This window comes from Liolophura sinensis, chromosome 10, assembly GCF_032854445.1.
Source record: "Liolophura sinensis isolate JHLJ2023 chromosome 10, CUHK_Ljap_v2, whole genome shotgun sequence".
Lineage (NCBI taxonomy): Eukaryota > Metazoa > Mollusca > Polyplacophora > Chitonida > Chitonidae > Liolophura > Liolophura sinensis.
This window is the reverse complement of record NC_088304.1, coordinates 16,459,102-16,484,074: the sequence shown is the minus strand read 5'-3', so window position 1 is coordinate 16,484,074 and position 24,973 is coordinate 16,459,102. Positions and strand designations below refer to the sequence as shown.

General features: G+C 37.2%; 1 protein-coding gene across 1 annotated transcript in view; it reads right to left on the bottom strand.

The window, feature by feature from the left end:
- LOC135476932 (small G protein signaling modulator 2-like) overlaps window positions 1–24,973 on the bottom strand; it is a 48,381-nt gene that overhangs the window by 10,664 nt on the left and 12,744 nt on the right. The window contains 11 exon segments of the mRNA XM_064757077.1: window positions 416–561; window positions 1,335–1,399; window positions 2,366–2,528; window positions 3,419–3,538; window positions 4,654–4,818; window positions 6,898–6,965; window positions 10,860–10,990; window positions 11,819–11,956; window positions 12,667–12,827; window positions 14,072–14,139; window positions 14,733–14,867. Of these exon segments, the coding sequence (XP_064613147.1) occupies window positions 416–561; window positions 1,335–1,399; window positions 2,366–2,528; window positions 3,419–3,538; window positions 4,654–4,818; window positions 6,898–6,965; window positions 10,860–10,990; window positions 11,819–11,956; window positions 12,667–12,827; window positions 14,072–14,139; window positions 14,733–14,867 (1,360 nt within the window).

Here is a 24,973-nt window from a genome sequence, read left to right as displayed (position 1 = left end):
ATCTGCCTTTTAGCCCCGGGAAATTTTAAGAATGGTTGAATTTGAAAAGCTTCAAACTACTTACCTCCACAAAGGAGCTTATGTTTTTTTAAGTTATTTGTCTGTCAGCAACTTTACACAAAAATGAAGAGTACTGTTTATTTGATTGCAGTTACATTTTGCCATACATGTATGGGAAAATTGCACTCCCAAAGTTGGCAGAGATGTAGATAAATATTTCACAGAAAAAACATTCAAACATGTAGTTTGATAATATTTCTAGCTTAATAACTGGTAACTCTCATGCTGAAATAACACTTAGATAAAACTTAGATAAAAAAGTTATACAAACACCTGGTAAATAGTTTTCCGAGATCTTCATATCTATCAAAAAATTTTTTCCACTATTATCTTACTCCTGCAAAGACCGACTTACCACCCCTTCTCTACAAAGCTCCTCCCACTTAAGTTTAGTGAGTCCTCCACTAGCATCTAGAGGGTCATCAGCTGATACAATGTTGTGATGGACCAATCCTGAGAGATGCGTCCTGACAGTCTTCAGGTGACGACAGTGGGCAAGCCCTGACAAATGATCCAACAAAAACACTAACTTAAGAACACAATCTGATAACCAGCTGACAGTTTCCTTACGCTTCCATGATAATAGCACCAAAGTCTAACAGAATGGTGGAGCCATCCATATACACTGGTCACTCTGAATACCAGCCATGTGAACAAGGTGTTTGATAATCCCTGTAATCTGGAATATATCAAGATAGTTGACTTTTTTTTATCTTCACTCAAAACTACTGGTTTTTAACTTCCCAGAAATAACTCACTAAAGTTGACCTCCCTGTAAGGATGGACAGAACAAAAGTGTCCTGATAATTTTTAGGGAGATGTTTTTTTCCAAAGTTGAAATAGATGCAAATAAAATAAAAAGTCGCCTAGGGCACCTGATTATGTTGTGATGAATTAAGTGAAGATAATGTTTAAGATAAAGATCTGATGAAAAAGTGCAAATCAGGATGATCCAATTCTACTAACATGCATGACAAGAAAAACTTCTTTACTGTACTCTGATTCAGCTGTAAAGGCCATTTCACACATATAACAGCTACAGGTGAAGAAACTGCAAGGAACCATCACATCTTTACAGTTACCTTTTAAAACTCCTGATGTAAAGCTACAGTTAAGCAAACCTGAAGTCAGGTCACAAAAACATGACATTACTGGCCAAAGGCTTAAAAACCTGAAATCCCCAAGCTAAATCAAACACACACAAAATTTCTGTCCTTGGAGAAGAAATCCTTTACACTAAGATACATGTAGTAGAATGAAAACCTTTGACTTACATCCATAAAAGGCCCTGGAGATGATCTGCGTCTTCATAGTCTCACATAACTGTTTGATCGTGCTTCTGAAACAAAGGCGTACTTTGACGTGCATAAACAATGGCAAAAACTACATCAATTTTTTATATAGTGCTGCAAAGGAATCGTCTTATATGGGTTCAATGATAATGATGAACATGTCAGGGCATATCCACAACAATTTCTCAAATGTTACACTTGAGAAAGGCATGAGGATTGAAAGCATGTAACATTTGAAATCGTTCATTATGTCAAGTAATGGGCACAGAAAACAGCAGCTTAATTACCACTGCACTAAAAGCTTTCCTGAGGTAGGCTTTTACCACACTTTCAGAAGATATTTTATAATACACATGCAGGTGTTTCATCTGCTATGTGTATGGATTTGAGTACTTTGATGTGTGCTTATGGTGGCCAGCTGTAGACATTCCACAAGGCAGAGATACTGACAGACACGCTACAGGCAAACCACAGGCAGGCTATGGGCAAGCTACTGGGATATACCAACAGAGCCTTGACTTAAAATGTATTGTGTTCACAGGACCTTTCTTCAGCAGCTGCTCTACAATCAGAATATCAACGAATACCAATGAAATATGTGTGTGGCTGTACAAAAACAGCATTGTCAGAACATGTTCATACAGCATGATGAAAATACTATGCAACATACACATACATATACATTACAACACACCTGAATCACAATGCGGACATCCTGGAAAAAACATATCTGTAATACATGTGATCATACATGGTGTGAATAGAGGTTGCATTTATCAGACTTTTAAGTAAGCTCTCTGAAATCATTTTACAGATGAAAGAATGCTATGTCTGAAGAGGCTTTAGGTATGTAACATGAAGAAACTTATGTGATACAATACCTAAATCCACCAAGCTATTAAAACAAGGTGTATTCTAGATGGAGATGCTTTCGAAAGCATGATTTAATATAAATACTACGTATAAATTAGCAGCTGTCTCATTGGTCATTTGAAGTATGGAGAGGTACTGACCTGTGGTTACTAGACTTTGACAGACAAGTGTTGTTCATTTCCTGCTGGTCCTTGGCATACGACTGCACTGTGGAATGGGTGAGGGGACTGCGAGTGCGAATTTCACGTACTGGCCAAGAAAACTCTGACTTTATTTTTGCTTTGGGGTCCATCATTTCTGGAGCTGAAAACAAAAATTTTAACATACTTATTGAATTTCCCAAAAGTACTGAAAAACTGCACTTAAAATAAATGATAAAATATACTGTGTGAACTGAATGGTTCCAGTAACCTGCAGATTGTCGCGGGTTTTCGGTATAGGTAAAATAGTCATGAGTACAGCATAAAACACCGATCAAAGAAATAAATCATTAAATAAGTCTACTCAATTGAAAAGCAGAGTCCAGAAATGCTTAAAATTACTTTTTTCTATTTTTGTCTCCTCCCAAGAAATTCCACAAAGGCAAATTGAGACAAATTTTTGAAACATTTTTCACATTATTTTTACTGTTTAAAAATCCTACTGAATAATGTAGGTCGATGCATATATAAACCAGGCTGAAGATCATAATTTTATTTTTTTTTTTCCATTATTTTATGGCTGTATAATTTTTTCCCTAAAAAAGCATTTTGGTGATCCGATTGACAGGTGAAAATGAAGACATAATTCTGCTTGTATCGTTATCCATAATGGGTTTAAGTTTTATGCAACTAAGTCCCAGCTGATACAATTGCAGAGTATGAAGTTTGAGGTTTTAATGCTAAGGTAGGAAGTCCCATGAGACCTGTGAGAAATGTTAGGCAACTCGGCTTCTGAGAAAACTTAAAATAGACGATGATGTATAAAACTGAGGATCTGGGCACGAAGGAAAGAGGTGCCATTTGTACTTCTGGAACTCGGCATGTCAGAAGACCACAGAATTAATGTCAACAAAAGCTGCTTAACATTTTCAACATGTCATATGATAGAGTAAGCCTTTTGTTCATTTAAGCGACAAAAGAGCTTGGTTTCAGAACTCCCCAACTGGCTTGATTGGTGATAAGAGGAAATACCAGCAGTGAGGTAGCACTTACGCATTTTCTCTGGTTTGAAGGTCTGCACAACCCTGAAGACGTAGTCAGTGGCTTCATCCTCAGTCTCGCTAAGCATCTGCTTACTGCTTGCTTTACGTTTCAGCTTCGGAAACACCTTACCTACAAAAAAGGAGACAACCTATGATAACTCAAATCTCTGCAGGCTTCCAAACAATTTTCATTTTATTATTTGACTGTTGTTTAACACCATACAGAAGAATTGTTCACTCATGCAATAGTGCCCAAGGGTAAACCAATGATTTTGGCTAGTCACTGACGAACTTTCTCATACTTGTGAAAAGACAAGTGGTCTTCATCAAATGATACACTGTACACTTGGCCGCATAAGCATCGTCGATTGATTGATTGATTGATTGCTGTCATCAACGATCCCGAAACAGTGATGGCCGGAGAATCCACAAATTCCTTGTCACCAAAGATTTTCCCCTCACCTTGAGTGTCATACTGTTTGGAAGCCAAAATTCTTCCCATACAACCACAAACTGCTCTGACAGTGTCTATGTTTGAAAGCGGATGTAAAATTTGAAGAGACAAATGGAAAGGTCTGGTACTTTTATTTTCACACAAATATTATTATTTTCAACTGATTTTCTTGAACAAGTTGAAAATATGTGTATGGGGCTTTAAAAGCAAAACATCAAAATTCGGAAAAGTACATCAGTCCAGACTTATAAATGCAGATGTAGGTATCAGTTACTTATCTTAACATAGAAACACAGACGAACTGAAAAGTGTGACACACTGTTTGTGCAAAGGAAGACAGGCAGTGAGGGGTGACAACTAATCCCCTCCGTAGTACTCTCAACATGTGCATGAGAATAAAGGTTCCACATCATACAAACACTTGTACACAAGAAATTTAGTTTCATACCAACTGAAAAATCTCTATCTCAAATCTAATAGCTTCTGTATTGTTTACAGCTTTTCCACAGACTACTGTTATATTAATTTTACATGAAAAATCTAAATTTTAATTTCAACAAATGATGGTTGGTGAATTTTTGTTGGAGATAAAGATACATTTAAATCTCTTTTGATACATAAATGCATTGACTTTTCCTGACTTTGGTAGACACCAAAGTAAGGAAATGACAAAATAGCTTGTGCTGGTTTTACAAGCAGGACTGACAGACATATTGAGAACTGTGACCTGAAGTGATACTGAGGTAATGTGAGCAGAGGGGAGAACAGACCATTAAGCAAACGATCTCTACCTTTACCTCGTTGAGACCAGAGGGGCGGATCTAACTGACCATGGGGGAGGAGCCCATTCTCCAGACAGGACAGAAACGCCAGCAGGTGACCTCCCTTGGGGAAGTGGATAGGGGGGCGCTGTACACCATCCTGACCAACCAGCACGATCGTCCCGCCACAGTCCGCTTTCGAAGGAAAGAGAGAGATACACGTATCTTAGAAAAGCTAAGAGTCCAATATGCATGTAAAAAAAGAATGTTGAATGCTGTATTTACAAAACGCATCTGGTATGTATATACCCATATACAGTATATGTGCCTCCTTGTTGCAGGACGGATTTCCACCGCTCTTTTATTTAGTGCTGCTTCACCGAGACACCTAACCGAAGGCAAGTAAGCCACCCCGTCTGAACCATTATATTGATACAGGTATCACTATCCCCTTAATGCTGAATGCCAAGCCAGGAAGTTACAACTTCCTCTTTTAAAGACTTAGGTGTGACTCGACCCAGGACTGACCCTGGATCTATCGTTCCCGAAGCGGACGCTCTACCAGCAGTGCTATCGGAGGATTACCTCTATTGAAAATGTGCCCGTAATATCAAATCGGTACATGACCCAAGGCCTACAATTTATAAAATACGGACTGCTGACACATATAAAGATCAGCATGTTAATATTTTTCCCTTCAACCTCGAGCCACCAAATTGCATCTCCAATTTCACAATTGTCAATCCTATTGTTTATTAACCTTTATAAGCACAAAAACGTGTTTACTATAAGACAAGTGTAATCATATGTTGCCTTAGTGTACGCGTCAAGATATACATAAATCTTGCATAAAATAAAGCTATAAAATGTATTGCATATTTGACAATATTCCTCTACTTATCCATACATAAATCATGAAAACACACTGAAGAAAGTACATATCAAAACTGGTGAATTTTGGTAAAAAAGAAATCTACATGTATAAGTGGAATTCCAATCCAATTTTTGCTGTTACACTAGAATAGCAAAATATTTAGCTTTTAGAAAATATCAACCTCGTCAGTGAATGTGTTATGTTCAAAATCGCTAATAAAGTTCTACAAAATTTTTAGAGAAAGTTGTGCGAATAATACAAGGCCTACAGTGTACGTTTGATGTCATTACATCAAACTCCAGCAAGTGAATGAATGTTGTAAAATGATACAAGGCGCCACCATAGACGGACTGTCCGCAGACCGTAGGCCGAACCTATGCCCATGGTAGGCGGAGGATGACGGCATGTTTGATCAGGGGCCGGCCAGGGTCGGCGTATATAGTGGGCGTACGATACACGGACCATCTGACCACAATGGGTGTAGGATTGATGGTCAAGATCGGGGTATACTGTACTTCCAGTCTCCCAAACCCTGCATATGACAATCCTACAGTATACGGTATCATACAGGTAGATACAAGTTCAAGTGCATTCAGACAATAATATACTAAATTCTACCTGTTTATTAAAATTTACATGTTTGCATCACGTTCCTTTCAAATGGTGAACACATCCAGATACAATGTAAGATAAGAATAAAGGGACAGGCGTCCATCCAACATTTCCAGTACCGAAACATGTACACCTCGGAAGAAATCACCACAGCATAGTGAATGTTACCTACGACTAAAAAAGCCAATTATTTCCCATACTTTTAAATTAAGAATGACATACTGCATTTATTTTCTTAAATGGGAATTTCTTTCACAGAACACATTCTTACATGCATACATGTACTTCTAAAGAAATCACTTCAGCACACAAGTCCCACATGCTGACTTCACCCTATAGGTCCCAATTATACACTTCAATTCACAAGTCCCAAATGCTGACTTCACCCTATAGGTCCCAAATATAAACTTCAGCACACAAGTCCCACATGCTGACTTCACCCTATAGGTCCCAAATATACACTTCAGTACACAAGTCCCAAATGCTGACTTCACCATATAGGTCCCAAATATACACTTCAGCACACAAGTCCCACATGCTGACTTCACCCTATAGGTCCCAAATATACACTTCAGCACGCAAGTCCCACATGCTGACTTCCGTGCATAAATCCCATATGCAGACTTCGGCACAGAAGACCCAAAGCATACTTTCTCACACAAGTTCTAAATGCACACTTCAGCAAACAAATCCCATATACAGACTTCCACACACGTCCCATATACACACTTCAGCACACAAGTCCCATGATTTCAGTGGACTGTTCCATTAATGCTTTATGTACTCACGTTGCTGGTGACAGTGGATGTAGACGATCTCATCCAGGCAGGCCGTCAATGCATAGTCCCAATATAAGCTAGAACACAGGAGAAACACAAGGCCATCAATACATCAGCTGGATAAAAAATATAACATTTATTAAAGAGGGATTGAAAAGTAGTCAATGATAACTTTCTCTGTGTGAACATTGCAAAATGAAACAATACAACTACAGTTAGCTACATGTACCAAGAATAACTAGCAATTACCGCAGTTCTGACCTATGCAAAACTTTGTATTCTTAATCAAATCTTTGAACTCTCCAGTCACTATAAACAGACTTTGGTGAGGTTACACACCAATGCTGTATCACCTGCATTTTCAAAGTATTTGTATATTAAAGAAAAGTTAAATAACTAGCAATTACCGCAGTTCTGACCTATGCAAAACTTTGTATTCTTAATCAAATCTTTGAACTCTCCAGTCACTATAAACAGACTTTGGTGAGGTTACACACCAATGCTGTATCACCTGCATTTTCAAAGTATTTGTATATTAAAGAAAAGTTTGATATGCTAAGTTCAACTTAGTTTTTCAATTCATAAAAGGCTGCTTTCAGGTTTATCTTAGCATCAGACAGGGTCAGTCACACATTCTGTTTTCAGGTCTAGGACAAATATGTATCTTAGCATCAAACAGGAAGAGTCACATGTTCTGTTTTCAGATTTAGCACAAATATGTATCTTAGCATCAAACAGGAAGAGTCACATGTTCTGTTTTCAGGTTTAGGACAAATATGTATCTTAGCATCAGTATCTTTGCATCAGACAGTGGCCGACAATGGTTCTGTCGTTTTGAGAGTGTGCAAAATTTGCCGGGACTTTTAATCCAAGAACTTTTCACTGAATTCAGGAAACCGCAGATTTGTTTCGCAAACCTCCAAGGAAATCAGTACTAGTTGAGAGTCAACGCTGAATTTATGTGCAATTATTTATCTTAAATATTATTGCCGAGGTAAGGTTATTTTTGCCGCGGAATTATTGTTTTGCCTCAGCATTTTTTTGGGCCGAGGCAAAACTGTGAATTGAGAGGGCTGATTACAGTTGTGCATAGCTGTGTCAAAGAAATCTAGCATACATGTAAATGCCATGTTGTAATTTACATGTAGTATACATAAGGGAAACAAGTGTACTTTGTCAAAAGGACTGTTAAACAGGTTTTTAATCACCAGCAGCTGGATGCAAACAGACAATAAATTTGAATGGTAGTTCTTCATGGGGAAAATAAAATATGACAGTTTAGCTTATTCAGCATTATTCCCAAAAATAAAACACTGCAATGAACTTGTGAAACTGGACCCTGCTTTAGGTCTCAGGTTTTATTGGAGTAGACATATAACAAAGAAACCTTGCATAGATAATTTACATCACAACATTCATCGCAGGCTGCAAAGGTTTTACAAGGGTGTAAGGAATAGTCATGCTTTAGTGTGACAACAGAAACACACACTGCCAAACAAACCAGATGCTGAACCAGATAATGGCATAAGAACATGCTGTTTTCAATTAACATATTCATCTAAGTGCTAAATAAACAACTACTACTGCAGTATAATTGTAACAGCGGAGTTTTGACATTCAACTCTTCTTTTACTAAAGGCAAATAAAACCTAGTGTATGATGTGAACTATTAAAAATGTTAGACAAATTTAGTTGACATTATTTTACCCATCATCCATTTCACCATGTTCTGGAGGCACAGATGGCACCTCTTTCCAATGGGAATTTTTTTGAAGTTCACAAATGCTCAGAACCTTTAATTTTCTTCAAAATTTGAATAACTTTATTCAGATGCCCATGTCAAGTTCCTTTTTTTCAGATTTAGAATAAATGTAACCAAAATAAGTTCCTTAACATTTCTGACAAGGAACATGGTACATGTACATTAGGATTTGTTTAACCTTTAGAGATGAAAGAGGTTGAACTTGAAACTCCCCTACTGTTATGTCACCTTCACCAAAGAAAAACAATTCAACAGTGCATACAGGAATGTTTCTCTGTTACATAATTTTTTGCCCTCTGATCTCTGCAATTACCGAAACATCTTAAAGTGAAGGATACATTCATGTACATGTAGGTTTAAAGCAAAAATGCCGATGTATCCACACCATCTTTGTATCAAGAGGATCCCTTGATATATCCAGTGAGTCTGGCAATTAATACCCTACTCTTATAAACCCAACAGCTGTATGTTTTCTACTAATTTTCCTTTCGCCAAAATAATATTTGAAAAATCAATCAGCCTTTCTACTACCCTCATTCTTCAAACTTTTCAACCACCTCTGCAACGAATATTCTGAAACATTCTGAGAGAACTACCGGAGTTAGAGAAATAGTTGGACAATTTTATGAAGCTTGCATCTTTAATGACACAAACAAATAAGTTTTAACATCATTTTAATAATACTTATATGAATAATTTCTGAAGAGAAAAGTGCTTAAGGGGTTGAAATGGTTGAAGATTTACATTGGTTTCAAAAACATTATCAACTCAGCAGAGATGCTTGTGTAAATCTAAAATTAAGACTTCAGATAAAGCTGCTTAAGAAAATGCACAATTGTCTGACTACAATTTGTGTGGTCCCGTGTCCATAACCAGGATTAGGAGAAACAAGATTTAGTAACTTAGCTCTGACCCCCAAGTCACCAAGATACATTGTAAGTCATACAAGAAGCTGCCACCAAGCAAACAGGGAAGACAACTGCTGTTATCCATGAATCGTGATAATGCAATGGGAGCAAAGTCAGCGCTCTTGGGGAAGGCATGGTGCTAGCGGTGTCTATACCTCACTCACTCGTACTTACATGCTTTTTTTCTTGCGAAATCTTTTGTAACTTGACCGAACAGCCCGAGTGGCACATATGAAACACCCACAAAATAAACACAATTTTTTGAAAATAAAAACATTTTAATCTCCAGTCATATTTCCTACATGTTTCCAGATTCGGTCTGGGGACCAGTTTAGGGTCCAAGATACGAACCAAACACGAATCATAAGCAATGATTAGATATACAGAGCTAATCTGCATATATACAGGTAGCACATTCATGGTTAGTTGGGTGTTACTCTGCTATTTTTGCAGTCACTATACAGGCTATAAACTGTTATGGTATTTCAAGCTTCCATGATGCACGGTCTTCATTTACCTGGTAGAGTTCTGGTCTAGCTATCAGAATCGAGAAGCCAAAGTGAGACTACTGTGCTACATGAGAAAGAAGATCTGCATATAAACAATTACAAAACATGGAAAATAACCAGACAAAAATAATGAATCTATCAACAGTAAGCTGGCTTTCAAAATAATATGACTTCAAACCAAGACAATTTTCTACAAAGCAAAGGACAAAAGGCTAGATTTGTCTCAATGGACAGAGTTTATGACAAGTTCTATATCAATGAAACACACACACGCACACACACATACATATATATATATATATATATGAAGAGTACAGATTTTTACATTTAATTTTATGAATAAGAGGGCAACACTCACACACATATCTAAAATAAAATGTCAGATGTTTCTCAGTGCATAATAGTATATGATATAGGTTTCTTTTCAGGATTATAGAGTTGGTAACTAATCTAAAAAAAACTCTTAACATGTGACTGAAACAAAAACCTTTGACATTTTATTTTGATACGGCCACATAATTAACAAGCGAAAAGGAATACAACAACAACACAACTGAGCTTTTTCTTCTTTTTTTTTCAGCTCACACATTTACAGAAAAGTTCAACCATATGCATATACCACACAAAGTTTAAATTCCTGTACTGTTCAATTCTTATTAACTGTATAACTGTCAGAAGACACCACCACTCGTTGTTGTTGTTGTATAGAGAATGAAAGCAGTCAAAGCTGGAACACATGGTGTACTCAGGTGTGACAATGTGCATAAGTGGAGCGTAAGATGTAGGCGTTACCTCCTGTCAACTTCCTCATCCTTGTCTTCTACACAGCCATTCATCAGCTGATTGGGCGTCCACTTGATGGTTAAGCCATCAGCTGATTGGTGCAGTGATAAGTAGCCCGCTAGCGACTCCACATCTTCTTTCTGCAACATCAGGCATCCATTTTAAGGCACATATACTATGTGTATGTATCCACACAATGAGACTAGACAACTGATTCAACTCTGAATTCAGCAAGACAGCAAAAGCACCGGATCTAGTATTACACATGTATTTTGGATAAAACATTTCGCTGAACCTAAATACTTCATTTTATCATTCATTTACATGCTAAACATCAACTTTAAATTTACCTGCAGATGAAAAACAGAGACAACTCTACAAGAAATGAAACAGGCCTTCCTCTGGTTAAATAAGGTGAAAATAATGAGCGTTGTTTTATGATGAGATGTTTGGACAATATGGACCATGATAAAACACTGCAGGCCTACTATCATATCATTTTATCCACCAGATATATTTCTGGTTGTTTCAGCTGTGCAGATATCGATGTGACAGTAAAGTTTAGCAGCTAAACAAGTACTACCGCAATGGGCTTCATAACACTCATCTCAGATCTCCAAGCTTTATTTTCGTTGAATACAGTTTGGAAAAATGTCAGGAAATTATTACTGATATTCTAAGAATCAGTGTGAAATTATATTTCAGTTTCACGTATACCTGAAGTGATGACAGAAGTTATGACATACACACGGTAATGTCTTCAACTTGCCCTTTTAGTGTAAACCATGAGAAACATTATTAAACTGCATACCTGAATGGGGGTAGCTTCGAAAATAAAAATAATAATTTGAATATGGTATACATTAGACTAAAATATTTCACTGTACACTTGAATGAACTTTGTGGACATATTGCAATGAAGTGGCTAATCTGGAGCACTGAATGGTAAACTTGAAGATGAGACTTACGGGCTGAACCTGCACATTGTTTTTTCCATACAGCAGGGTTGTTTTGGAATTTTGGTGAAGTGACTCGACATATTCTTTGGCTGAAAGGTGTTGTCCTTTTGTACTCTCCTCACTGCTGGTGCTAGTGTGGTGACGCATCTGCCACAGAAACAAACACAATTCCCACATAATAACCATCCATTCCCGATCCAGTAATGTAACAGTATACAGCAGCCCCTGCTCCACAGTTATAGACTTCATAAGCAATCTCAAAGAATTAGAAGCATATTATTGACCACAGTGTACTGGGGCTAGCCTTGGGAAAATGCACTGCCTGGGCTAAATATTTTCCGTCAATATCAATAGTGACTATTCACATACATAGATAGTATTAAATCTTGGCAACTAAAGAATCAAGGCTTTTGGATTTCATATAAAATAATTATCAATCATAATATACTACCCAATAACATGCAGTCAGAGTTTAATTTCAGCAAATTTAACCACTAGAAAAGTTTTTTTTTACTTCTTATAATACAATCTTTCAATGTCTAAATTACATCTGAGGGTGGCTTTTGAATGTGACCATGTTGAGAATAGAAAACACTTTAATGTTGGGACTGTACAACCTCTTATTTCTTCTCACCTACACCTGGTGTTAGTTCTGAACAATAAAAGCTTTGACTTTCACACAAAAAGGAATTTTCCACAATGCCCTCTTGTTGTTACATGCATATACATAAGAAAATGTTTTATGAATAATATGATGGCTTAACTAGTATTTATAACAATTTTATTCAATTTGAAGTCTTTGACATGCATACAGAAGAGGTTGGTTTATGTCCCCCTGAAGCAGAACATCAGCTCACCCAGACTTGGAGGCCTGGTCGTTTGGGTGAGCCTGGCCCTGTGAGATTGCCTGTATGACCACTGTGTATCCGATGCCTCTGTACCAGCTCATCTGCTGGGGGGTCGGTCCAGAAGTGATCAGCTGTCTTCATCTTTGTGTAGTCAAGGGCACACGGGCCAACTAAAGGAAAGAAATATTAAAAAAAAAATTCTCAGTATCAGCTATACTGGTAATTTTACTTGTAGCCAATTTTTTCAGGTTATGACCTAAATGATAGGAAAACAAGCAAAAGTTGTACTAATTTCTCGGTAGCCACAGTGCGAATTTATAATTAAATCCTGTGGTCTGTTAGCCAATGAAATGGTATAATTCTGAGCAAAAGTTAAACCTTTATGTAACAGACACAAAAGTTACATAGTGCCATGTAGCTTCTAGCTGATATGTGGCAGTACATAAAGGAGTGAGGTTCATATACAGAAAGCATTGAAGGCTATACAATCTTACCCCCAGAAATGAAGACCTCAACATCCAACTACAATAGCCGAACATGGCAGCCTCCATTTTTTTTATATCTCTACTGTGTTTAGTGGCCCAATTACTTGCTTACAAAAGATTGTGAAACATCACGAATGCAATCACAAGATCGTTTAAGAATTCTCCTTTCTTTTTTTATAATAAGTTTTTAAGCAATTAATTAATTTATGCAAAATAAATTGTCACCACATTCCTTAACCCTCCTGAAGCCCCTCACTACAGGCTGAGTGAACTCAAATTCCACACCTTCTAGGGTACTTGTCTTTAATCTCTGATTTTTCATCTGATTTCACCTCCCACAGGTCTGTCTGCAGTTTTTTGCCAGAATGCATATGTCAGCTACATTTACCCTAAACATGTTAGCATGGCTGTCCATGAACAAGTATTTTACACTTGTACAAGGGAATATTTCACTTTTGACAGCTGTCAGCCATAAGAGTCGCTTATTTGGTTGTAATAAAAAAGAGCAAGTGCCAATCACAACCCTATATAAGGTACTCGACAAATCTCCTGAGCAAAGCCACAATCCAATTACTGGAAATTCGATACAGACATGTAACATTATTGGTCAAGGTCTTGTAGGATAGCTCATTAGACTACTTGGACAGCAAGGGGCCTATATGCATGGTTCATGATGCCCTAGGAGTATGTACATCAGACCATCAAAGATGAACGTGAAACGCAGTCAACATATTAAAAAGTTGTCTTGATGTTAGATTGCTTGGTCAGCAAGGAACCTGTAAGGTTATGAAGCTCTGAACGTCATATGTACAGCAGAGCATGAGTTTACTGGATCATGTTGACATGTATAAAGTGTTTTTGTATCACATAGACGAATTACACTTGAAGTTTAATGAGCTAAAGCGAGTGGGGTCTTGTAAGTGTCTTACCCAGCAGGGAAGCAAATATTGGTCCATCAACTGGATCAGCAATGAGGGCATCTGGCTCATAGTATTTACTGGAAATCAAATATCAGAGCTAACATGAATTATTACATGTTAAAAAACAAATAAGAATGGAATCTAGAAATGTTTGAAGATTTATCTATGTATTTATTTGATAGGTGTTCTACACAGTACTTAAAAATATATCACTTATATGACAGAAGTCAGTATTATGGTGGGAGAAAAGCCCATGACCATCCGCAGGCTGCGACAGACCTTCCCATGTATGACCAAAGATAAAGCCAGCATGAGGAAAACCCTTTAAGAAAGCAAGAATTCATTGTACCACTACATGGTTTATACTGGCACTAACCACTGCGAAATTGCAAGCTCAGCTCATAGTTATTTTATGCACTCATTTCACATGAAGTCCTGAAATAAGCATTCCAGTATTATAGCCACATAATAAACATATCATTCATCACACAATGACTGCTTACCTGCGACTCTGAGTCAGGTAATTAAACCAGAATTTTAGTCCTGTGATGAAAAATGTAATTCATCACACAATGACTGCTCACCTGCAACTCTGAGTCAGGTAATTAAGCCAGAATTTTAGTCCCGTGATGAAAATCTATGTGTAATTCATCAAATGACGACTCCTCACCTGTGATTCTGAACAAGATAATCCAGAATTTTGGCCAGGTGTTTCTCAAATATGGCCAGTCTGATCCACAGGTACTTGGGGTTGTACGCTGGAACAGGCTTCTTTGTTTGGTTCTTGTTGCTGTCCACTGATTTTCTGTAAGTGACAATTTACACACATACATAACACACATCTGTAGAACTAACACAGCAGTGAAATACATGTACAGTGTCCGTGTTCTGTTATACTCTTTATAAAAGCACATGTATACTGAGCTACTATATTTGAAGAAATGTTCAACTTCTATCATACATGTACGTACATGCCAATCAATTTATTTAGTTAGTATTTTATACCAGGTACATGTGCCTATACACCAAATGAAAAAATATCAGGTTTGTTTAAATGCACATTCAATAATATCTGTTTTAATTTATTTCACTGTTGTTCACATAGAATGGATCTGTATCACCAGTCATGATTGTGGGAGTAAGAAAATGGTGAATACCAGTGTCATTACATACGGTAGCATAAATATATGAGTTATACTTATAAATACATGTACATAGGGTATGAAGCCTATGTATTCTGCAGGTTTTTGGCCAAGCTGGTAGAGTGTAGGCTCAAGTACAGGAGTGTACACATGTACATGTATGTGTGTGTGTAACACAGTTAGGTCAAACTCAATGCCGATTCCACCACATTATTTCTGATAACAAGATTTCTCATTAGCCAGACATCAATTATTTACACCAGGTCATATAATTAAACGCTGTACATTCTCGTACACAACACAAACCTACATGCACATGTAGTAAAGAGGGCAGATCTAACATGTTTCATACATACATACACAACTAACTGTATAATCCTAGAAAGCCCTTTTTACAGTTTCGCACTGTTTATTTTACCAATGCATTCAGAGAACTCCGCTAGCTCCCCTGACTGAGCAGTTCGTAAAGCTGCATAATATTCAACTCAGGTGATATGTTCAAATACTGACTTCTATACCAAAATAAAGTGCCATCAGGTGTTATTCTCAGATATTCACAGATGTTATCCTTATGAAATGTAGAATTTCATGTACATCACGATAATGAAGTGTGTCTTCAGCGTGCTCGTTTAGCTGTATGCATGGAAAGCATTATTACACCATGTACATACATGGTGGTAACTATGAACATATAAATAATAATCAGACTGTCATAATTATTAAGCATGTAGATATTTAAAAGATATACACAAAGTTTCCGGGAAATTGGTGCAATACTTTAGCAAAGTCGCATGGTCCAAATCTGAAAATCCATTATTCAATCAAATACCTGGATGGGAGTAATTATGAAAAATAATTACCTGATTTTAATTAAATTTAAGCATGCACAAGTGTAGATGATAGGGAAAAAGTATATTAAAGTTTCATGGAAATAAATTCAGTACTTTAGGAAAAGTTGCATGGACAAAATCTGAATCCATTATGCTAAGTCCTAAATGGGGTTAATTATGAAAGAAATTACCTGACTGCAAATAAACTTTAGCATGCACAAGTTCAGATGATAGGCAAGCTGTATGGTAGGTTAGTTTCATCAAAATCAGCACAGGAGCTTGGAAGAAGATGCATGGACAAAAGCACGTAAAAAAAGAGCATGTATAGACAGAAGAACACACAGGGTGATTCCAGTATACTCCACAGGGTGGTGGGTGGGGGAGTTATAAATACATGTATTAAAAAAAAAATAATGATTTCTATTGCTGTAAAAGAAGAATAAGGCTTAACCTTCAATCCATGTACATGAGTGCCTGTTATAAATTTCCACACCACTCCTTAGAACAGGGATCTAAAAAAGGTTTAACTTTCCATCTAAGTACGTACATTTACATGTACATACAATATCTTAGACAAGGGAGATAAGAAAAGCTTAACCTTTAATCCATGTATGAGAGCCCAATATACAGAACCTTACAAAAAACCAGCTTAACCGGACACCAACACCCTTACTCCCCCTGCCCCCTCACTTCTCTACCACCTACTACCTGTTTAGGGCAAATTGTCATACCATTATTTACTCTAACATGCTAACATTACACTACCTTAAGTCTTCAACCTATTTGCAAGGTGTTTATTCAAGCATATTTTGAGATCATTATTTATTGTAGACTGACAAACCAACTAGTATATGTGAAAATTTTCAATATGTGAAAATGTATTTATTTATTTGCTGGGGATTTTATGTCATACTCAAGAATATTTGACTTATACAATAGAGGTCAGCATTATGGTGGGAGAAATTCAGGATCATCCGCAGGTTGCTCTATTATGTAAAAACCCAGAGAAATCAGGATATATATATAAACATGTATGTGGGGCCTCCGTGGCTCAGTTGGTTAGCACTCTAATGCAGCATAATGACCCAGGTAACACTAATGCGTTCGTTGAGAAGTTCAAGTCCAGCTCAATTTGGCCACCTCTTCGGTCGAACGTGGAAAGGTCTGCAAGCAACCTGTGGACAGACTCTGCCTGGTTCCTCCCACCATAATTCTGGTCGCCATTGTATGAGTGAAACATTCTTGAGTACGGCGTTAAACACCAATGAAATAAAATAATAAATACATGTATGTGAAGCTCTGAAATAAACCAGCCAAAAGCTGTATTTCTTCATTAAATAATACATATCATTATAACCAAAAAAAGAGGGAAACTTGAGCAAGAATCCTCAAGAATATATACAGGCCTACACTGAAGTGACACCTTTTTTGGTCATATTTCTGATGCCTTTATGGTCATCTTTCTGGCACCTATTTTGGTCATCTTTCCGATGCCTTTGTGGTCATTTTTGGGACACCTTTTCTGGTCATCTTTGTGACACCTTTTTGGTAATCTTTGGTGGCTTAGATACCCTTTTGTTGTCGTCTTTGTGGCACCTTTTGTGGTCATCTTTGTGATACCTTATTTGGTCATTTTTCTGATGCCTTTGTGGTCATCTTTGTGACAACTTTTCTGAGCATCTTTGTGACACCTTTTCTGGTCGTCTTTGTGAAACCTTTGTGGTTATATTTGTGACACCTTTTGTGGTCATCTTTGTGACACTTTTTCGGGTCATCTTTGTGATACCTTTCGTGGTCACCTTTGTGACACCTTTTTTGGTCATCTTTGTGAAACCTTTGTGGTCATCTTTGTGACACCTTTTTTGGTCATATTTGTGATACTTCTTGTAGTCACCGTCGTGAAACCTTTTTTGGTCATCTTTGTGAAACCTTTTCTGGTCATCTTTCCAAGTGTGTCCTGGGTGTCATAAGAGTTCAGAAACATGTGGTAATTGTTGAACTTGTTGATTACATATTCTGTATTTCTTTATTCTATGTAAGGTACACGTACCTAACTGTGCTTACAATAATATTTTTTTTAATTCTTTGACGTCTAACTTACATCAAGCTCCTGAACTCCTTCAACAATCATGGATAAATAGCTTAGAGACTTGAACAGATCAAAAATTCATGCCCTAGAATTGCCTTAATCATTCACCTAAGTTACAAATTTTCTGTATTCTAGATTGGTTCAAATTATCCCCTTCATGATGGCAGTGGCAAAACAGTAAACATTACAAGCATGATTCTGCACACATCAAACAGTTTGCTAAAAAAACCACATTAACAAACCCGCTAAATGCACAATATGAACATGTACATGCATGGTTGATGTTCTTGTGACAGGAAACTGCACATTCAATCTGTATGTCAGACACAACGTTTTATCCCTGCTACATCAGTTTATCTTCATTTTATAAGATGACCTATTCAAACATCTGAAGTTCCATATATACACATATATAAAACCTGAACTCATTATCAGCAGCACTATAATCAAGAAACCAGTGATTTCTTCTCGACATTCCAAATTACCTTTGCACCCTCTTTAAATATAAACAAAATCCTCTTTCCTCCTTTAGGAAAACTTTATCCTCTGAGTTCATGACATTTGATCTCATGACATAAGATGATCTGACATTTAATAACACATCAATCTTGGAAAACCTCATTACATTTCTTCTTTGGCTCAAATCTTCCTTCCTTTATCTGACATGGACACTGCATGTGTAAGCAGATCAAATGAAATTCAGAAGTCAGAAAATTTGGCATTGTTTTTCATTTTAATCACTTTTCAGAAACATGTATCACACTGGCTGAAACCCTGTCAATGGCAAGCATGACTAGGTTTCTGATGTGTTAATTTAATACTCACAGAATTTATGCTCTTTACTGAGGATGATAAAACATAAATGCAATATTTACTGCAACTTGACTTCAGAGAAGATCTGGCCTCAATGACAAATAAGCCTTGAGTTAGAACCTAACTACAAATACAAACTCAGGCATGAGGATTTCACGGAAATGATAGTTCCGTTTTCATGTCGGTTCCCAAGTTAAAAATTCACGGAACTGAAAGTCTCACACAAAAAAAAGGCTTGGCTTCTCACTCAGTACTACTTAGCAAACATTGAACAGAGTTAATTGTCCGAAGACTTGAGTTGTGAGTCTTCAAACTGTGGCTAAGGTGCTGGCACTTTGTTGCCACAAATGGTCTCCGGAAAATGGATCTTTTTCAGTCTCTCTGTGTACAGCGAGCCTGCAGTGCTAACTGCCACGATGGACAGGAAGTAGCACAGAGGATGAATTACATGTAGGACAGAAAGTCAATCAAGGTCCTTGACCAAAGAAATTGTGATTCATAAGAAATTCGGATTCTGAAATTCTTTTGATTGCAAGGCTGTTGTGGAAGTTGTATTTAACTCATTCTGTATTTCACGCTTTGGGTAGGGGAGATAACTCAAACTTACAAAGATTAGAGTACCTAGTTCTCTCCCTTTTTTTCCCCCCCATAGTTTGCAGTCAGATGCCTCAATCATTCAGTGACAGTTCATATATTTTTAACAAAAAGGTTGAGGGACTGTGGTAATTTTTACTTTACAAAGTAAATGAAAATTAGGTCAGCAAGAAACACCGAACACCAAAACATACTTGATGAAATGCCATTTATACTCAAGTTAGTACAGGTAAATCTGTTTCTGTAGCACAAATTGTTGGGAACCGAAAAAACACTTCCCACCATTTCCCAGGTCAAAAGTTCACAGAACTGAAAAGGTGTTTTGTAGCAATTCTCAAATCTTCATGCCTGTAACCTGGTATCTCCCAGTTAATATGTTATGTGGAATTCAACGAAAATCCCATGTAAATAATGCTACATATCTGCATAGCACGTTCTGAATATTCTGATATCATATTTTTGGTGATGATTGAGAGTCAACTCTGTGTTACATCATACAGATAGAAGGCGTTTAACACTTGTGATATGCATGCACAAGTTTGTTTCTCTGCAATATATTCTGTACATTTAAGTTGGCTATAGCTGTAGGCATAGTATGATACACTCTTATAATGTTCTGACGGTTCCAAGTGGTTCTCTACATTATGTCTCACTGACATTTAATAACAAACTAAAAACATGAATTTACAATGGGATAAAACCTGAATTTGTTTCCTCAAATCAAATTAAGCAAAGAATATGAAAAATGCTGCAATATTCATCATTTATATTTCTCCTGACACCTGAGTTCTGCCAAGGTGTATGTGTGTGGGCATGTGGGGCATTAGCCGACATGGTCAGAAGGACCATCTGGTGTCAACGTGTAAAGCTGTCAAAACATCTTGCAATCTGATAATACCATTCTATATTCTTAGACAATTTACATCAAACCTGCTGGTGCTAAATATGCTAAAAACCACCAGTGTTAGTGCAGATGCGGAGGCAAAACTTGAAGTAATTACATGTATATCTCCAACCTTGCACACACTCACGCAAACCTGATGTGGTCACTAAATCTACAATCTGGACAGATACAAGTACACCCATCCTTCCAACTGGTTTCTTCACGCCCAAATTTTTCATAGTATTTTTTTTTTAATAAAGTGTTTGCCTTTTGCAGTAGGCTGTGGTCCCACAAATTAATAGTTTTAACTTGTACTTTAATTCTCTTTATAGCATCTGCGACCTCCCAGCGAATCCTGAACGAGAAGGTAGTGTCTTGCCTTAGGGAATCCGAACACTCTCACTGACTAGCTATATCTTCACAGAGATCATAATGACAGAACTCAGAACCTTCACGAGAAAGCAGCCTATACATCTTGACATGATTTTGTACCAGTGATCGCTTGTATGCTCACAGTGTAATTAACGGTAACACAAATGTCCTGGCTTCTCCTTCTGGGGATAGCACAGCTGGAGATTGGTTGGACGATCGAGTGGTCTCCACACCGACCAGAAACCAATTACAGAAGAGGAAATGAACAGCAATTCCAACAACCATCGCGTCAGCACCAGCTGCCTACCCATATGTGGACCACTAAAAAACATGTGCTATTTACACAAATGTGACAATAAATTACTCAAGCCTCAAACAAGATCTCTTTTGATGTTCTTGAACCTTTTAAATAACTGACAACCTCTTTTTGACTTGATATACAATTGGTTAAGTAAGAAAGTGCTTTTAGAGTTCTTGTCAATCCAAAATATTAGTGGCTCACAAATGTTCATCTTCAATACAATTAAGAGTGAATGCACTGAAGTACTGAACTGTACCCAAACATAAAAGCTTTGGGCCAAGACTTTGTGCTGTACACAAAATTCTCCAGTTTCTTTGCTACAAAGCCTGATATAGTTTACTTGGGAAGGGATTGTAAACTACAATAGTAACTTACAATCAGAAATTACAATTGGGTCGACCCAGTTATAAATATTTACAATCTCTCCAAAATTAAGGTTAAGTACAAATACTTGCTTAGGCATACACTTAGTTAGTACTTTTCAACTCGGTTTGCAAAGATGTGCAATGCAATTGTCTCAAAAAGGTGTTAACTACTGAATCATTATGATGTAATACACTTTTGAAAATAAAGGCAAGAAAAGTTATTTACTGCTACATTGACCATTTACACATGTCATTTTCATGTACAAGTCAAATTTGCCTTATGATCGCGAAGTCAAATTTGGCTTATGATCGTGAAGTTGAATTTGGCTTACGATCACGATAACAACTTGAAAATTTACAATCACATTACAATTCCTTTGTGTTGGTGGCGAAACCATCCATAGTAAACTCAATTATAGGTTCTGCAATTGACTGGAGATACAATCTCTCTGTGCAAGCAGGCCCTGAGGCCCAAATCACAACACCAAGAAACAGCGTACATGCATCCTGCTTGTAGCATCTGTATTTTGGTTCTATATCTCTTCAAGAATGAAGAGACAGTCATATATTACCAAAACAGACAGAGACATAAGAGGTATTAATTACACACTGCCTACAGACACATTCTCCTTCTATTTTGTTATTACATTAATATGCAACTCTTGACTCATTATTCCTGTCTAAACCAAATAAATCAAAATATAGAAGCAACAAGCTCTCTAACTTGTGACTTTGATCTAAAGCTGCAAATTATGTTTTAGCCTCTTTGTTGCATGTACATCAAAGCTGTTTATTCCCAACATTGTAAAGGTACATGTACACGGGAGTAGAACATTGAAGTCTGCTTCCCTTCAAGTCCCATGTGAAAGTTCTGACAAGGTTCAAAACACTTTTTCTGAAATTCACCAGAGACATTCAAGGCCTGGCCAAGTTTGATCGAGCTAGATTTTGAAGCGATCCTGTGCCAGCCATAAATACAGACAGGCCTTGCGCCATCTATAATCAATACAGAGTCCAGATGGCCAACAGTGGTAAAACCTGGCCTTCTCATCCTGCCCAAATAGATACATCCCTCTATCCTGCTAGACAAGCTGCTCATCTCTGCAAACACCATCCAAAGCCTATGCAGATTCATAACAAGACAAACAGCAGGAACCCATCCAAAATATCTTATTTAAGACATCATGTAGAATAGTTAGCCACCATGTAGAATTTTTATGCCAATGGCTTCTTCACAGGACAAAGTTGATCAAAATGTAAATGAACATGTACACATGAGGTGCAGCCAGTTCTACATGGTACAAATTTTATGCAACATTGAAATGAATGGCAACAGATTCTATTTCTACACTTTTGTCCATCAGACTATCAATCTGAGGTGCAGTCATCTCAACAGGTTCTTCAACATATCCAATCAGCCTGTCACCATGACGTGCAAGTCAGTGATAGAAGTTTTATGCACCTCTCTGAGTGAAAAGTCCATTGTCACTATGTGGGATGACCAGTACATATAGGTGTTTTACTGTGCATGAAATTGGTCAATCATTACACAGACTTATAGTGGCATTAGACTGGTTTTAGGGCACATGAGGTGCCAGAGTAAAAAAACTACTACCTTTAGAGGTTATACGGTGCATGGATTCGGTGCACAGTATAGCTAAAAAGAAAAAACTGTCAAAAATTTATTTCTTTTTTTGTCTTTATGGCTGTTGTCTATGGCAGTTTTGCAGTACACATAGAATTGGTTTGTCATTTTGCAGTTTTATTAGGCTTAGATGCTTTACAAATACACAGATTGAGCTTGTCTTCCATTTTGCATGGTTATTAACTGTAGAGGTTTTACGGCACACAGAATTGATCTGTATTGTACGCCGCAATCGACCATTTACTCTGGCCAGAGTGTGATTACACTGCCAACAATACGCTTTTAATCAGAGAAGACGTTATCGCAGCCAAGACATGGCTCTGATTGCTTGTGTGATGTACTGCGTCTTGTGTGACATTAATCATGCCATGGCGGAGACGTTCAAGTCCACAACAAGATCACAATGCCCTAACAGCTCCACCTCATTTCTGCTGCATGCTGATCCTAATGTTCTCTAATATCACACAGCAATGTAGGGTATGTAAAAAGACACTTTTCTACTGCAGCAGTTTAAGGGACAACATCAGGACATTAGGTGACATTAAAGATGAATGTGTTCACTCCAGGTCCACTGGTGAACACCCATTACACTGTTTTGGTTTAGGGGCCAAACGACTTACTCAATCTGAAATTATACAAATACTGTGCAACAAAGAAGTAGAGTTGCAAGTGATACTGTGTTTATAAGATAATGGACGCACAGGTTAGCAACCTTGAAAAAAATTAGTCTAAGAGTACTTCTGTATGCATGATTAAAGTGGAGCAATTACAACATGATAATCGCTTTAGTTCAAAAGATAGTGTTACAAAATATAACTCAGAAGTTCAATGAAGTCCCAGAAAATTAATCAGGTTCTTTCTACGGCCTATAAAGAGTAGGCGTAAATACGGTATCAGATTGGTGAGCTTGGCTAAAGAGTGTTTACCAAGTAATGGAATGATGATCAGACAGTAACCGCTATGATAATATGTCAAATACCTGTAGGTCAATTATGGCCAAGTTTAATGAAAATGTATTTTTTTAATTTCCTGCAGACCTAAATAACTATACTAATGGACAAAATTCAAAAAAGAAAAAAAAGGTAAGTGTAATCAACTTTTCCTAAATCATATTCAATGTTCTTGTATTTTCTCATTTCACACAACATTGAACTGTATTCACACTGATATATATTTTTTTTCTCTCCGACAGATACTGGGTGGGAATCTAATCATACACTGCGTTCAGGCCGAAAAATGCAGTTTTACAGCAATCGAAACAGATCTCCAAATATAACACTTGCGGACTCCTTAAGTGTTTTTCATTACTTCTGAGTCTACTTTCATTTCTTTTATATTTAGGAATTCTTTCTGGTATTGTGATCTTTATTATAATTTCCTGTTAGTCATTGTTACAGAGAAGAATGTTTTTTTTTATTGACTGCTGCACAGACAAAGCCATTGTTCTTTGTGACCAATAACAGCTGTAATAATCCCGTTTCAGTTGGATCGATAAAAACACAGTTTTCATTTAAGCCTGATAAATATATTCCATGATGTGAATTGACAACTTACTACTCTCATTCAAAATACCCCAACCTTCTGTCTGCGAGAGCTAAATAGAGTTGTTTCCCTAGTCTAACCTTCACAAGAAGTGATGTGGGTGACCGCAAATGCAAAACTAGGCCATTTGATCTGACCATTACTTGTTCAGGGGCATAATTTCTCCAGATAAGATTACATGTGGCTTGGAGTTAGCTGAGTGGAAACTATACCACAGAGACGAAGTCACATGATGCACAAATCTAATTTTTGAGGAATACTGATCTAAGGCTGGCAGCTGCGTTCCATGATGACCTGTCACGTGGATATTTCCCGAAGTCCGATTCAGAGCCTTC